Raw genomic sequence first — 16,768 nt, 5'->3', positions numbered from 1 at the left:
CTCCCTGAGAGTGCCAGCGCTGCACAGAGGAACTCACTGGAGAAAGAAGGCGAGGAGGAAGCGGCGCCAGAGTGCGCAGGGCTTGCCACCGCCACTGCCACTGCACAGGCTACTGGAGAGAGCCTACCGCGTGCCGGCAGCCAGGGGAAGGAAGGCCTATTCTTGCACGAATCTTCGTGCATCGGGCTTCTAGTATATATATAAAGAGCCAGGGTCCGTAACATCCAAAATGACTGAACGGACAACTGAACACTGGAGGTCAGTCTTGCAGTCAGTGCTGCAAGCGTGGTGACCCAGCACTGAATGCCAAAGAGGCTGTGGATCAGGCCTGGAGAGAGAAGCAGAGTCTGATCTGCAGCCTCCATGGCAGCTGTTGATCAGCGCTTGCCTCTCTTTCTCTCCGGGCCTTGCCAGCAGCAGCGGGGGCTGCTGATCAGCCCCGCCTCCCTGATCAGGCCTGGAGATAGGCCCTGAGATGCTGACCGGCATAGAAACCAACCAATCAGAACCAAATCTGGGTGAACTGCGAGGAGCCAATGGCTGCCTAGGAGGCAGAGCTTTTGACGCTGACTGGCATACAAACCGACCAATCAGAACCTAATCTGGGTGAATTGCAAAGGCAGAACCTAAAGTGGGGGCTGAGGAGGGGTTTTAAGGGCAACAGCTGTTTGGTGTAAGGTGTAAGAAAGTGGTTCAACTTTTTAATGACTGGTTTGGCAGTATAGCACATGTGGCTGGCTATAGGGATTATGTATTTTTGTCTGCCAAGTGCACCTCCACCTGCTGAAAAAGGCTTCCCCCACCCATTTAAGCAATCATATCCTATATAATCTATCTACACTAATAAAAGAGAAACATGCAAATTGACTGTATCTTCGCTACGCCCACAGCCAATTAGAGCAAATATGCAAATTAACCCAAACAAAGATGGCAGTTAATTTGCATATGCCGGCGCCGACCGGCCTGGGTCCGGAAAACATCCTCCGGACCCAGGCCGCTCCAAGCCTATAGGCCTGCACTTAGGTCCTGAGCGGCAGGGGTCCCAGAACGCCCCCTGGCCACTTTGAGCCTATGGGTGCAGGCGCCAAGCGGCTGGGGGGGGGGGGGTGCAGGAACATCCCCACATCACCACAGTGCCCCCAGCCGCTTGGGAATGCTCCAGCACCAAGTGGCAGTTTGGGTCCATACTCCCAGCCCGGCGCCCACGATGGGGGGCTGGCTGCTGGCCTTTGGGGTGTGTGGAGACCCCGGCGGCCACTGCTGTGTGCGGCCCAGGAGTCCCTGCATGCTCCCCAGCCTGGCGCCCATGGTCAGGGCTCATGCAGGAGGCAACCAATCAAAGTGTCCCTCTCACATTGATGTTTCTCTCTGTCTCTCCCTCTATCTTCCACACTCTCTAAAAATCAATGGGAACATATCCTCAGGTGAGGATAAAAAAAGAAAGAAATGCATATCCTATGAAAGACACATCTTGAAAATGCCTAAAGAAAGTTGTCATTTTTTCTTGGTGAAGGGACTGGAGTCCGTGTTGATGAAAACACCTTGGTGGCTGTGGTGACTGGCAGTGGCTGCAGCAGCGGGATGATGGGGCTGGTGCCTTCCCCTGATCAGCCCAGTTGCCTCCCACAAAGGGAGGCCAGACTGCAGCTTAGGCGGGGAGCGGGCCTAAGCCGTCAGTAGGACATCCCCTGAGGGCTCCCAGTATGTGAGAGGGGGCAGGTTGGGCTGAGGGACCTCCCACCCCCAGTGCACAAATTTCGTGCACCGGGCCCCTAGTCTATACTAATAAAAGGGTAATATGCTAATTAGACCGGGTCGACCAGCCATCTTCCACACATCCGACTTCCTTCCAGACAAAGCCATGGTGGTGGGGGCTGAGGCAGAGGCAGTTAGGGACGATCAAGCCAGCAGGGGAGGGCAGCTGGGGGTGAGATCAGGCTGGCAGGGGAGGGCAGTTGGGGGGCGACATCAGGCAGGCAGGGGAGGGCCGTTGGGGGCGAGATCAGGCCAGCAGGGGAGGGCAGTTGGGGGCGACCAGGCGGCAAAGGAAGGCAGTTAGGGGCGAGATCAGGCCTGTAGGGGAGGGCAGTAGGGGGCACAATCGGGCCGGCAGGGGAGGGCCATTGGGGGCAAGATCAGGCCAGCAAGGGAGGGAAGTTGGGGGCGAGATCAGGACTGCAGGGGAGGGCAGTTGGGGGCGAGATCATGCCGGCAGGGGAGGACAGTTAGGGGCGATCAGGCAGGCAGGCAGAGGGGTTAGGGGCCATCAGGCAGGCAGGCAGAGGCAGTTAGGGGCAATCAGGAAGGCAGGCAGGTGAGCGGTTAGGAGCCAGCGGTCCCAGATTGCGAGAGGGATGTTTGACTGCCAGCACAGGGGTCGGGCCTAAACTGGCAGTCAGACATCCCCCAAGGGGTCCCCGATTGGACAGGGTGCAGGCTAGGCTGAGGGAACCCTCCACCCCCCATGCACGAATTTTGTGCACCGGGCCACTAGTTTCTAAATAAAAAGAAAAGGAATATATCCAACTGTAAATAAAAATACATACACACATACATAAAGTCATTCCAGGAGTTGAGAGAGACTGTATGAGTACCCATCACTAGAGAGCAACAGAGTGAGATGCAGAGACCTTCTACGAGCACCTGCCAAAGTTTCCTGGGAATCATTGATTTGGTGTTGCTTACCAGTAATGAAAGACTCATAAAGGCTCACAAAAATGTTCTAGTTGCTTCAGTCTCATGTTTCTAAATATTTATCTATTCTACTTACTATATCAAAAAACTGGAACAAATACTGAATTAAGATTTCACTGATTGAAATCTCTAAACACAGCAATGTGATTTAAGAGACAATGTCAGTTCCATTTTAACACAAATATTTGGGGATGAAGTTCCCATAAAAATTATTTTAAAAAATAATTTTAAGTAAATAGTATTTTAACTATGAATATATTATAATGTACACTTTTAATTAATCATCTTCCACTTCATTTTGCTTATGCTATTAATGCTTTGGATTTGATTATTCAAGGAGAAAATCTGGGGGGTGAGGGCATGTATGGGAGTGGGGTGGGGGGGGCAATGGGAAGGTATGTACACATGTAATACCTTAATAAAAAAAATGGGGAAAAAAAGATGCCTAAGTAAATATTTAAAACTTTAAAAAATTACTCTTCATGTAATTAATGAATCTTTATTACATCATAATAGAGAAATTACTTACTACACAGTTTGAAAAAGTTAAATGAGTAAAAAAAAACAACCCACAAAGAAACCTTGTCTACTAGGTAGAGGGGTAGGAGCAGTGTAATACTTGGGTGGTTATGATAATGACCTACAAATCTTCAAGAGATACAAATTTCGGGATGTATAAAGGAAAACATAATCTCCCAGGACATGACTATTTGCCAAGTTTTGAAATAAAATGAAGAAATCAACAACTGAGAGATCGCCATAGGAGGGGAAAAATATATCAATTATTTTTTTATTTGTGTATTTGTTGTAACTTCTGCAATCACTTACCTATATGGAGACTGAACTGATGTTGCTACAGTTGGCATGGCAGTTGCTGTAAGCATTTTTGTTGCTCTGGTCACAGCATGTGTTAGAGTGGGGCCACCAAGTGCTGAACTGGCTGCCTATGAAATAAGAAATAATCATTCTATATCAGGGTTTCTCAACCTCAGATCAATTGGCATTTGGGGCTGGAAACTTCTCTGTTGTGGAAGACTGTCTCAGGCATTGTAGGATATTCAGCAGCATCCCTGACCTCTACCAGTAGGACTCCTCAAACTGTGACAACTAAAAAGGTCTCCTGACATTGCCACATGATCTGTGGAAGGCAAAGTAATTCCCAGTTGAGAACTACTATTCTCCGTATGTTAATACATGGTACTTCATTTAGAGGTACTTGAATATTTTAAATGGTTTTTTAAAAATATATTTTTATTGATTTCAGAGAAGAAGGGAGAGGGAGAGAGAGAGATAGAAATATCAATGATGAGAATCATTGATCGGCTGCCTCCTGCTCGCCCCCTCACAGGGATTGAGCCCCCAACCTGGGCATGTGCCCTGACCGGGAATTGAACCATGACCTCTGGTTCATAGGTTGACACTCAACCACTGAGTCACACTGGCCGGGCTAAATGTTTTTTATGATGACCTATCTGGATGGAAGTCATGACTTGGGAAATCCTCCACATATTCTAGCACATACTCATCACCAAAATGTTTAACTTATTAACATTTGGGGGCAGTAGGACTTTATATTTTTGGAATACTCTTTATTAGATATAAAAAACAAACACAAATTAAGAAAGAAAATGAATGTTTGTTCAATGCTTTAACTATCAAGCTGGAAATAAGGCATTATATGTGAAATGTATTACACAGCAGGCTTCTAAGGGACAAAGACAACCAACAACACCTACTAGTGAGTGTCCTGGTATGGCCTTTAATAGCATTTATAATATAAACTAGGTGAAACATGGGAAACACAGAAAAAGAAGCAAGTGCTTGTATAAAATTCCTGAACCAAAAAGTAAAAAGGAGGAAAAGAATCCATTGGAAATGTGGAGTGGAGTAGACCTGAAAACAGAAAACAGGTTCCTATACCCTCAAAGGGAGGTGGGAAAAGCAGGGAAGAGGGTGGTGGAGGGAGAAGAAACAATGTCCTATATACACTTGTATGTGGGGGCATTGAGGCAAACATCTGCTCCCTGCATTACAATATGGTTGGTTCACAGATTCTTCAACAGGATCCAGCCACAAATAGCAACTACATACATGATCTCAAAATATAAAATTATAAAAGGAAAGAAAAGGAAAGCATTTATTTAAAAAACAGGTTAAATAAAATTTGCTACTCACTTCTAATCTTGTATAGCAATCAGCAATGAATTTCTTATGCAATGATACAGAATCCTAAAAGTAAGAGGCATATGGAAATTAAACTTAGTCTGGCATTTAGCTGTAATCATTAAGGATAAATGTCAAAATAAAGAAGTCAATTTTTAGGCATGCTAACTTATAAATAAAAATATATACAATCTTCTGCCCTTTTGTGTTTGACTACCTTCTTTCTGTAGATACCCACCTTCTTTAACCTAGGATTTAGATTAATGTAACTATAATTTATGATTAACTGAATAGCTTCATTTGCAATTTCTTCATCAGGTGATTCCATGGCTATTTTCCAAATGAAATCCATTCCTATCAGTTCCAGTTTTTCTACATACTGTTCAAAAGAAAAAAAATAGTACACCAAGGTCACAAAATGACAATTATTTTCTGTTACATTGTAAGTTCACACCTCTTTAGTTCAATATGAATTAAGGCTGTAAAAACCTAACTATATGAGAACACTACTGTACCAATATGGACCTTGAAACAAAAGAAAACTAACTACAGAAACACTGGGCCATGCCCAAGGGAACCAGAATAGATATGAAGAAGATTTTTTCCACATACACCTACACCCATACTAGACATCTACCCAACTGAATTACTGATGCAGAACTAGCAAAGTGTAAGATGGGTGCCATCCTCAGGAGCTTTTCTTTAGAAGAAAATGAAGTCAAGCTGGTAGTTTATACTCCTTGGAGCTCAATTCGGTCTTCCCAAGGGCTTAAAAGGCCTTGTAAAAATTCTTACCATCCAGGAAACCAGATCATGAAACAGTCTTAGAAAAGAGAGTTATTTTTTGCCTTTCTTTTTTTAAAGGTGCACATATATATAAACAGCTGTATACATTCTACAGATCATTTTCCTGCTTCATTGTCTGCTCCTAAATTTTTCTCCCCAAATCCTTGCCACTGCATCTCAGAACTGAAGACTTTGTTACTTTGTTAGGAATATGCGGGTTGATGGGTCTGAGGAGTTGGAAGTGGAGATGGAACTAACCTACTCTCCACTGACCTAGCCTCAGGAAGCCACTGGCAGCCCTGGGTCAATAAGAAGCAGAGGGATCTGAGAGGTCAGCTGTCATCAACGCAGAAAACAGCAGACAAAGGATATCCAGTCTTTTAAAAAACTTAATGTTTCACTATGATTGTAACATGTTTTTGCTGAATATCAAATTTTACTAGATTATCTAAATTATTCAGATTTGAGAATAATGTACTTACCAACTGAGCTCCTTGTCTTTTCAATCGATGATCACAGAGATTCACATTTTCAAAAAAAGTCTTAAATAAGTTAAAACCTGAAATTAGGGAATGTCAAATAAATTCTTGTACTGTAAGCATAGACTAAAAGACTCAAAGCATATCAAGAACTGAAACTAAAATACTCAGGACACAACACAGGCGCAAATCTTTAAGACCTTGGATTAGGCAATGGTTCTTAGATATGGTGCCCAAAATACACGTAACAAAAGAAAAAAACAGACACACTGGACTAAATCAAAATTAAAAACTTTTGTACTTCAAAGGACTGTCAAGAGAGTGAAAAGATAACCCACAGACTGGGACAAAAAATTTGGAAATCATATTTCTGAAAAAGAGCTAGTATGCAGAATATATAAGGAACTCTTACAACTCAACAAAAAAAGACAAATAACCTAATTTAAAAATGAGCAAAAGATTTGAATAGGTATTTCTCCAAATACAAACAAATGGCTGATAAACACATGAAGAGTCAATTTCATTAGTCTTCAGGGAAATGCAAATCAATACCATGCGATACCACTTCACACCCACTAGGATGGCTAAAATAAAAAATATAGACATTAACAAGTACTGGTGAGGAAGTAGAGAAATTGAAATTTCTCATACATTGCTGGTGGGATTATAAAATAGCGCAGCCACATCGCAAAAGTTAGGTAGTTCCTCAAATAAAAACCTCTGTCCACACAAAACTTGCACATGAATATTTGTAGCAGCATGATTAATAGCCAGAAAGTGTTAACAACCCAAATGCTCATCAACTGATGAATGGATAAACAAAATGTGGTATGCCTAACAATAGAATATTATTTGGCCTAATTGGAATGAAGTACATGCTACAACTAACCTGGGGTGAACCTTGAAATTATTATGCCTCAGCATAATGAAAAATGCCAAATACATATTGTACAATTCCATTTATATGAAAGGTTTAGATTATTCTAATCCATAAAGACAGAAACTGGATTAGAGACTGGGGGTAGAGGAGAACGGGGAGTGACTGCTAAAAGGTACAGGATTTCGTTTGGCGATGAAAATGTTCTGGGATTAAAAAGTGGCCAAGGTTGCACAATTTTTTTAAAATATATTTTATTAATTTTTTACAGAGAGGAAGGGAGAAGGATAGAGAGCTAGAAACATCGATGAGAGAGAAACATCAATCAGCCGCCTCCTGCACCCCCTACTGGGAATGTGCCCGCAACCAAGGTACATGCCCTTGACCGGAATCGAACCTGGAACCCTTCAGTCCACAGGCTGATGCTCTATCCACTGAGCCAAACCAGTCAGGGCAAGGTTGCACAATTTTGTGAATATACTAAAAGCCACTGATTTCATACTTAAAAAAAAAAAAAACTTTATGGTATGTAAATTATATATCAATAACAAATTCCAGTTAAAATAAACACCTAAAAGGAAGATTTCTATACTTTGAGAAATTTTGACTTTAAATGAATCCTTTTTGTACTAAGTAACTTCATGAAAAGACATTTTGGCAATTTGAGTTATCAGGCCATATAATTTAAAAAACTAATTATAAAATAACATTTATATAGAAAAGAATTTATCATGTGATAGGAACAAAATTATATACAAACAGAATAATTATAAAGGCAGTGCTTATTAAAAATACATTTCATTTTCAAAATGTGTATAAACATCTAAGTGAGTATACATTTTTGTGGGGCACCCTGTATAAACATCACAAACATATTCCATACTGCTTGGTTGCTTCTGAAAAGTTGGCTTAGAAGAAAAGAAAAGAATACAATTTTTTAAAGAACTGAAAAAATGATTTTATGTTTTTTCCTACCATTCATAGTGATTTCATATGATTCCAATTTAAGAATCTTCTCCTTGAAGAGCTGCTGCTGAACATCACTCTCAAGGTCATGTTGCCCTTTTGTAAACCATTCAAAACACATCTGTGGATCAAGACAAGTATTACCCTACAACTAAAATCCATTCCAGGAAAATACATATTCCAAATTGGGACAGTAAAGATAAATTTGTTATAAATCTTCAAAAACTTGTATTGCCCAAATACCACTCAAAATGGAAATGCTTAGAACTCTGGACTAAATAAAGCATTAAGTTACTAGCAATCTTTCCCACAGATAATGTATATATTCCCACTTTTCTTTGAATTTTATACTTGAGTTTTTCCACAAACATTTATTAAGAAGCCAGGCATTGTGCAAGGCACTATCACATATTTAGTCTTTTCAACAATCATATCAAGTAGTTAATATTATTCCATAAAATGAGAAGAAGAAACAGCGATTCACTGCTAGTAAATGTCAAAACAGGTGTTGAGCTCCTGGTTTAATCTATTTTCCGCTGTTTAATTACAGTTCTAAAAATCTGTCTAGGCTTTCAATCTTCTTTGATGTTTCTGGGGTACAATGTCATTGCAGGAACTCAGTTTTCTATTGGTAACTTAAAATTAGTTTCATGTGACAGGAACAAAAACACACTAAAAGATGTAACTTTGTCCACAATACCGTCTTCTTACCTCTCTATCTAATTCACAAACATCCTGGCCAGTCACAAGACACTCCCAGATTTCCTTGGCACGATTCCAACCCAAATACAGAGTAGCTTCTTGCAAGAAAAATGCCAGAAATTTTAGATGGGCTTCTAAATACTGCCAAAAAAAAAAAAAAAAGTTAATTATTTAACTCCAGGCATTCATACCTAAAAGCAAAATTTAAAAAACAAAATAAAATTTTAACAAATATTTCTATCTAATGCTTTTTCATATAATTTATGGTAAATGTGAGAAATCTGTTTACAGGCTGACAGTACAATGTACTAGAAGCTACTTCAAGTCTAGTAAAAATTCAGTTGACTTCAGATAATAAAATATGATTTCAGCAATCTCAAAAAGTAAAACACCATAAACTCACAACCAGTCAGTTAAGATTTTTTCCACTAATTTAAAAAAATACTACTACTAATCAATTGATTTGAAAACAAAAACAACTATCCACAGAATTGACAATTAGTATTTCATGTCAGTCAAAGAAAAGATGTCTATTTTTATTACTTTATCATAATGCAATTAGAGCAAAAAGTCCAAATGAACATTGTAAATCATGAAATAAAAGCACAGTGCCAAACCTACCTCCCGGTAAGTGTATCGGCCATCCACTAGTGTTGAACCAGTTAAGCCTCCAGGTCCAGCCATAGCTGCTGCAAGTCGATGACAAGCTATCAAACTTCCCGTTACCAATTTCACTATTTCAAAATTTTTCTTCAAGTCTTGAATAATGCTCTTGGCAAAAACAAAAATGGTATGAAAATTTAGTTATTTTGTCATTTTAATACAAACTTCTGTTAGCAAGTAATACTAGGTGAGTGATAGCAAACATGTTTTCTTCACTCATATTCCTTACATAAAAGTAAATAAAATCAATCTGGTATGTACATTTACTAGGGAATTAATAAACTCTGCTAAATTTTGCTTCTAAAAAATATTATTTTTCTTTTATAAAGAACTCTTTCAACAAAACTATCCAGATTTTTCTTCTCATGTCTATTACACTGAGGAAGTTCTAGCTCCATAATTACACTAATCTTTTTGTAATATAAAATAAACCTTTGAGTCATTTCAAACCAATTTCTAAAATACCATTCTAACTTTTAAAAACTGGCCTAATGATTTTAATTTATAGGTAATAATAGGAAATAAAAATGAGTTAAGGATACATAAAAAGAAAAGCTCCATAGAAATGAAAGCAGAATGATGTGTAAACTCAAAATTATTAGATACAAATGAATTACATTAATAACCATAAAATGTAAAATAGTGACAAGACTCAGCAATCTTATTCATGTTTTGTTATTATAAAAGGTTATGTAAACAACTGTATGATAATCAGATTTGGCTATACTATACTCTTACCTTGTCTTGCTTTTGATAGGTTTGTTTTATGAATGAACGGGTGATTTCATGGAGCTGACGCAAAGCTGGTACCACCCATACAAACTGGGGATTGTTAAGCTGAGATGACTAGAGTTAAAAAGAAGTTACATAAATTAAATTTAAAAATAAATGGCAGACAAAACTTATTAGCTATAAAAAAATGTCCAAGTCAATTAGGCTTCACTGTTGCACATTCTATTATTTTTCTCCTCACATTGATCATTTATAGCTTATCTCATGCATTCATAATTCATCTTCAGCTTCTTATTCTGCATGCAATTTCCTAAGGCCAAGAACTGCAAACAGGAGTGGATGTGAAGTGACAGCAAATGTACAGGGGTACATCAGCAAAAAACAGACGACAAGGAATTAGCAACTTCAAAGGATAGATTAAGTAGCATAGGCTGCTAGGACATGTTGAGATAATAAAATAAATTGATGGCAAAAGCTTATCTTGGATAAGACAGAACTGGCTGATAAGTAAAATGGTATAAAAACATGGTTTTCTATAATTATATGATTAAGATACCAATGACATGATCAAGATACTGAAAGTGGTCTAAATATTAAAGAAAATATTCACAATCTACTTATATTTCCTAGTTAAAACAATTTTATAAGAGATAGATCTATTTATATTAATTACTATATCCACTTTATACTTATACTTTATATTTTTCAAAACACTTTTAAAGGTATTATTTCTGAAATGGGTACAGACAATCCAGATTTTCATAGTAAACATCTGAAAGTCTGATGTTCTATCTTTAAAAAGAGAATTGCTTTTTAATAAATAGTATCTTCAAATTATGAGATTTCATTATAAAATTTATAAGAATATTAGGTTAAACACTAAAATCAACTGATCAATTAAATCTAAGAAACTGAGTAAAAGTTTAAGTTCTGAATATTTACTTTACAGGCTAATTTTTTTAAAGCTTTGCTTCTTCAAGTCTTTCTGTAATATGAAGAGCCCTATTGGCAGGGGGAGGGGGGGACTTTTGATGTCCTTTGTAGAAAAACATTCTACTACTGAATATGTAAATGAGAGAGCTCTATTGCCAAAACAATTGGCTTTCCTAGAGATTAGCCAATCAATTAGTCAATACCATATTTCCAGGATTCTAAGATACAAGTTTCATAAATTTCAACAAGTTCTGAAATCGATGCTTGTTAAAACTATGTCAAAAGAAACTTAGTCTCTAGGCATAGGAGTAAGTTTTGATAGTGCTGTCCTTACCTGAATATGTGCAAATTTAGCTGTATATAAAGATTATCTGTTCATCCACCTATCATTTTATTTATCACTTGGTATAGGAAACACCAACCAAGGAAGGCTTAACTTTAAATGTTATAAAAAAGATTATGCTATAATGTAAAACTGACTAGCGTGTCATGTCCATAATTCAATTAAAAGCAAAGAAAACTGCTAGTGGTCTCAGACTAAAGCATTTTCCAAAGCCAGGAGAATTTTGTGTGATAGACTCATACCCTGTGAAGGGCTGTACCACTCAGCACTAAATGCCTCTCTGTCCAAAGTTGTACCTTAATTCCATAGAAGTTGTTTAACGTGTAGCATACACAATTTAATGAAGTAAAAAAGCAGCTTGACTTTTATGAGAAAGGACAAGGACACAAAACTCCATACTCTTCAACATGCCTCAAAATGATACAGTCAATCTTAAAGATTTCAAAGAGGTCAAAACCACGATTATAGCCAATGAAAGTAGTGTGCCACAGTGAAGCTGTACATACTGGTCAAAAGGAAGCTGAGGCAAACTCTGAATCTAAACAAATGTATGATAACAGTGAAATGTAGTTTCTCTTTTACTTCTTTATAAACTTATTAAATCTTGCATCTTAGAATCAGAGAAATAAAGTATATAAAGGGTGGGGCAAAAGTAGGTTTACAGTTGTAATAAAAATAACAATAATTAATAACACAAGAATAAACTGTTTTGTGTACTCATAACTGTAAGCCTACTTTTGCCATACTCTGTATTAAAGACCAAATTTGCAAGACTAGCTAGAATATTTCTAAAATATAAAAGTTGGAAAATGACAGTTTAGGCTAAGTCTTAAGCCTAAACTGAGACCTTCTAAAAAGATTACAAACATAAGGACATAAAATTAACCCTTTAGCAAATAATTAGATATATCAAAAAGTATCATGACCAATTAAGTCAATTAGGATTAGAGTACTTTCATTTGACATTAAAAATTATTCTTTGAAGGTAGCTCATTATCAAATAAATTAAAAAAAAACACACAAAAAGATAAAATTAGAATTTAAAAAGTATTTCTGATATGGTCTTTCCAAAGTTTAGCAAACAGGACAGATATTATTTATTTTATCGTATCTATGACATTATGTTGCTAAGTTACAAGAAAAATTTAAGCTACTCTTCTCCACTCACAAAAGAGGCAAAAGACTATGGTGAACAATTATAAAATAAACATACCTGATAATATCTAATGAGGGAGCTGAGGTTTCATAAGTGGGAGTTAACTGGTTTGGCCTGCAAATCTATGCCTAGATTCCTCTTATTCACTGCTGTTAAATGACCAGTTAGTCTCCTAGTGTTTCTAGCGATGAGGAACTCAGGAGGCAATGTTCTATTTCAGGCTATTCTCACTAAAGTTTATTAATCTATCATACTGAAACATGCCTTCCCATAACTTCTTAGAAGCCATAAAAAGTGAAGTTGAATAAGACTTCTCTATAACAATCCTCCCAGTATCTAAAGAAAGCTTTCATATTCTTTCTAGAGTTCTCTCTTCTCAAAGCTGAAGATCCCCACTTGCTCATCTCTCTTATTTATCCAGACCTAGCAATTTATCTAGGATTAAAGTAAAAATTTTTACACGAGAGAACATTTTTTAAAAAGTATTTCCCTCTGTCCTAACCACATCACTGTGAGACTGTTCTGGTGACATCTTGCTACATTTACTTTCAGTTACGTGTTTTGGCAAATAGAGGCCACTCAACTATGGGTAAGGAACGCTTTTAGTGTATTTGAAGGGTGAAAGGGAGGAAGTAAGAGGAAGGGAAGCAACATTTACTGAAAGGCTGCCAGGCATTGAACTAGGAGGCCTTGAGATAATGACTTAAGGAATATGCAAATATCACTAAGTAAAAATGATTTTTTTTGGTTTAGTAATATTTTTTGGATGAGTACATTTAAACTTTTTAATTGAAGGAAAAAAGTGAAATAAGATGGAGAGGGTTGGGGTAGACAGTGGAAGGTATAAAGGAAGCAAAAGAAAGAGGACCAAGGAAGCCAAGGGTATCCTGGCAGAATCTACAGAAAAATAAAGGTCAGAATTTCTGAACACAACAGTGGAACCTGGGAATTTTAAGAGTGTCAAAAGCAGAGGCAAAGGGAATCAGTTGGGGAAACAGAGGTAGCTGAGGGTGGGAGGGGAGAAAGAGGTGGGTGATCTTGTCTTACCCTTTGCTTAGTTTCTGTGTAGCCTGGTAGGGAGACATAATCCCCAGTCAGCCCACCTTGCTGCCTGGCAGGAAAGGGCATAGCATAGAAAAACACCTTTAGTGGCAGTATATAAATCACCCCCCTGCCTGGAGTCATGTCCAGGGGGCTTAGGTCTTCCCACTGCCCCCCTTCAGCCATGTGCACTTTAAAAGAATATCTGTAAAAGCACTTAGTCAACTGAAAAGTGCTATAAAATGCAAGATATTATTATTTGCAATGAAATAATGATACATCAGGATTTCTTTACTGGGAGCAGTGGGAAATAAAAGGAAGAATATTCTTTTCAAGACTCACAAAATGACTCCAAAATTCTCCCTATTACTTTTTGAGTTTTGTCATGAAACAACAGACATGAACGAAGTGACTGCAAAGAGAAGCAATAAAGATGTAGTGAAGCTACTGGCTAGAAGAGCTAAGTAGTGCTTAGCTGTAATGAGGAAGGAACAGAGATCAGGAAGGTATTTTCTGGTTTTAAAAGTCATTTTCCTGAAGGGGGAAGAAGTCCCTTCAGCTTTAACCTTCGTTTTCTATAAAGAAATGTATCTGTTACTAAGAAGAAAAGACCATTTTTCTATGGATATCCTTTTCCTCTTACTATTACTAGTGAAGGACCTAAAACTTCTTATGTAGCTCTGGATTAGTTTCAATCATAAAGACAGAGGCTGCTAAATTATTTGAATGGCTGAGCTGAGAAAACTGGAAAAATTCCAATTGTATCTGAGTAGGAAGAGAGCAATGCTGTTGAATTAAAGAAGTAATTCCTCATAACCAGAGCACCACCAGCCCGTTTGTGAATGACTCTTAAACAATTTCTAAAGCTAGACAATATGTAGAAAATTCACTTGATCAAATTCCAATGTCAGAAATATATAACACCAAGTTTTTAAATGCCCCCAACTAAACTTTAGAACCAAATATAAATAAGATAATAAAAGCCCACTGAATCACCAAAACCTCTTAACAAGAACTAAGAATCTCTGAGTATACCAATGACAATCAAAAGTAGTCAAGATCTTTAAAGAAATACTTCTTAGTGAAAGCCAAGAAAAATGATTTACCAATGAAATTACTAAGCCATTAACTATTTACCAAACCTTGTATGTTAACAGTAAAATGAAATCCCTCTGGCTGCTAGGCTTACGTTTGGTCTGGGCAACCTCAGGGCCTCCGTGAGAGGAAGACATGGCTCCTGTGATCAGGGCCATTGCAACACCGGGTGTGAGTCCAGTGAGCGGCCACTGTGATCACCCCTTTCAGAGGAGAGACTTGATGTTTGTTTGAGGACTGGAGCAACAGGAGAGCAACAATGACCACTGCTTCCTCTGCTAACCACCCTTTTAAAGGACAGTCCAGAGTCCACTGGAACCTGAGGCCAGAGCCCTGAAGGGTAGGGCTTGTTACAGAGCCAGTCCAGTCCTTCTTGCAGTCACTGCCCAAACCTACCTTCTAAAATGGAGTCCCAGCAGCAGACACTCACCCATTCACTGTTTGTCTAAGGAGTTACTTTAGGAACACATCTGAATCAAGCACCTAAAAAATGACCATGTGCCAGCACTGAAGGAAATTTCTCGCTTTCTCTCTCTCTCCTTCTTCTTACTCTATAAATGTTCCTCCATGAGAGAAAAATGGTCATACTTAGAATCCACTGTACTTATTTAAGTTGTCCACACTTTTGGAATTAATTTTAAAAAGGTTAAGTTGAAGGTTTTATAATTTTATAAAGATAACATAATAAAACTACTCTGAATGTGATTCTGGATATTTTCCCCCCCGAGAGTCAATAACTCCTCAAACTGTAAATAATAAAGCACAGGTCATAAATATTTAAATAGCAATTTGTATTGCACATTAGTCCAAGAAATACAAAAACACATTATTTTTAAATTATGATACAATTTATTTTTTAAAATTATTAAATTAGTATACCTTTTAGTTGGTTCCATCTGCAAATTCTTACCTTGAATCCATCCTTCTTTTTTTCCAAACCTGACCATTCTCCAGGCTGAAAAATTATTTTAAGAGAAATATAAGTGACTTGGTATTTATAATGTCCCAATCTTGGATTCTAAAGGTAAAAGCTTCCAGAAGACATTTAGTTTAAATTACATAATAGTGGAGGAAAATTATCTGACTCTAATTCTCAGGCAGTGCTATTGTTCTGACAACAAAACCAGATCAAACATAAAACCAACCCTTTTAATATCTTCTATGCACTTGATGATGTAGCTCCTCTTGATCGCTTCTTTCACTGCATACGCGTCACTGAGGATTGTCAGGTGTTCATCCAAAGCTTGCTGAATGAGGCTGCTGGGCAGCGTTGGAAGATGAGCCAGTTCCCAGAGTACATCTAACACCTACAATAATACTCATATGATAAGCCAGCCAATACACAATGAAACTGCTTTAAGTATTTGTAGATAGAAAATCCATTGGATTTTCCTGCCTTTCCAGAAGTGGTCTCAAAGCGAGCTTCCCGGCCTATTCGTCCAATCAGGCTCAATAGCTTCTGTCTTACTCTATCGCTCTCAGTCTCCCAGCTCTGTAGAACAGAAAAGACAAAAATTAGTACACTATGCAGTATCATCAAACTGGCAAAATATGCAAATCTTTAAACTTGAAGTAATAATGTTTAATAAAGTAAAAAGAGTACATTTAAACACTACTAATTTGGGGAGGGGGCAAACCTCAAAATAAGCTTATTTTAGAAAAATGTGAAAATAAGGATATTTGATTGGCACATACCTTCTGAATGAGAACAAACAAATGATTAAGCTGATCTGAATTAAACTTGACAGCTGCTGCGGCAATAATAGTATGAATATTCTCGATCACAGTAGATGATTGTCCTGACTAGAAAAGAAACATTGGGAGACAGTTAAGTCTTGGAACCTGGAAAAACCCAAGTCTTCTCCCTGGCAATTTATAGAAGCAAAAGAGTCTAATCAGCATTCACTTCCATGATAATACTGGCAAGACTACATGAAGCAATTATTATTAATGGTTACCAGTTGGCCTTGTTTAAATTTCTAGCACCATTAAATCTTTAATTACTTTACAAGACAAACATACTCACTTTTCATAAATGAGCTTGATTACCTCTGTTGAAGAGTTTTATCTGTCTCATTTTTTATTTTGCTCATAGATATTTTATGACTTCAATTAATATTTATTTATCCCATGAGCAG

At 37.8% G+C, this 16,768-nt stretch overlaps 1 protein-coding gene across 1 annotated transcript in view; it reads right to left on the bottom strand.

The window, feature by feature from the left end:
- The window catches only part of USP24 (ubiquitin specific peptidase 24), a 137,176-nt gene that overhangs the window by 62,381 nt on the left and 58,027 nt on the right, over positions 1–16,768 (bottom strand). The window contains exons 13-24 of the mRNA XM_008139495.3: positions 16,326–16,433; positions 16,027–16,122; positions 15,776–15,937; positions 15,541–15,585; positions 10,069–10,176; positions 9,289–9,438; positions 8,677–8,808; positions 7,975–8,086; positions 6,126–6,202; positions 5,096–5,236; positions 4,870–4,923; positions 3,523–3,638 (exon numbers count right to left, since the gene is read on the bottom strand). Of these exons, the coding sequence (XP_008137717.2) occupies positions 3,523–3,638; positions 4,870–4,923; positions 5,096–5,236; positions 6,126–6,202; positions 7,975–8,086; positions 8,677–8,808; positions 9,289–9,438; positions 10,069–10,176; positions 15,541–15,585; positions 15,776–15,937; positions 16,027–16,122; positions 16,326–16,433 (1,301 nt within the window). The remainder of the gene's footprint in view (positions 1–3,522; positions 3,639–4,869; positions 4,924–5,095; positions 5,237–6,125; positions 6,203–7,974; positions 8,087–8,676; positions 8,809–9,288; positions 9,439–10,068; positions 10,177–15,540; positions 15,586–15,775; positions 15,938–16,026; positions 16,123–16,325; positions 16,434–16,768) is intronic.

Source organism: Eptesicus fuscus, chromosome 9, assembly GCF_027574615.1.
Source record: "Eptesicus fuscus isolate TK198812 chromosome 9, DD_ASM_mEF_20220401, whole genome shotgun sequence".
Taxonomy (NCBI): Eukaryota; Metazoa; Chordata; class Mammalia; order Chiroptera; family Vespertilionidae; genus Eptesicus; species Eptesicus fuscus.
The sequence above is the reverse complement of the archived record's forward strand: the minus strand, read 5'-3'. Positions and strand labels throughout refer to the sequence as shown.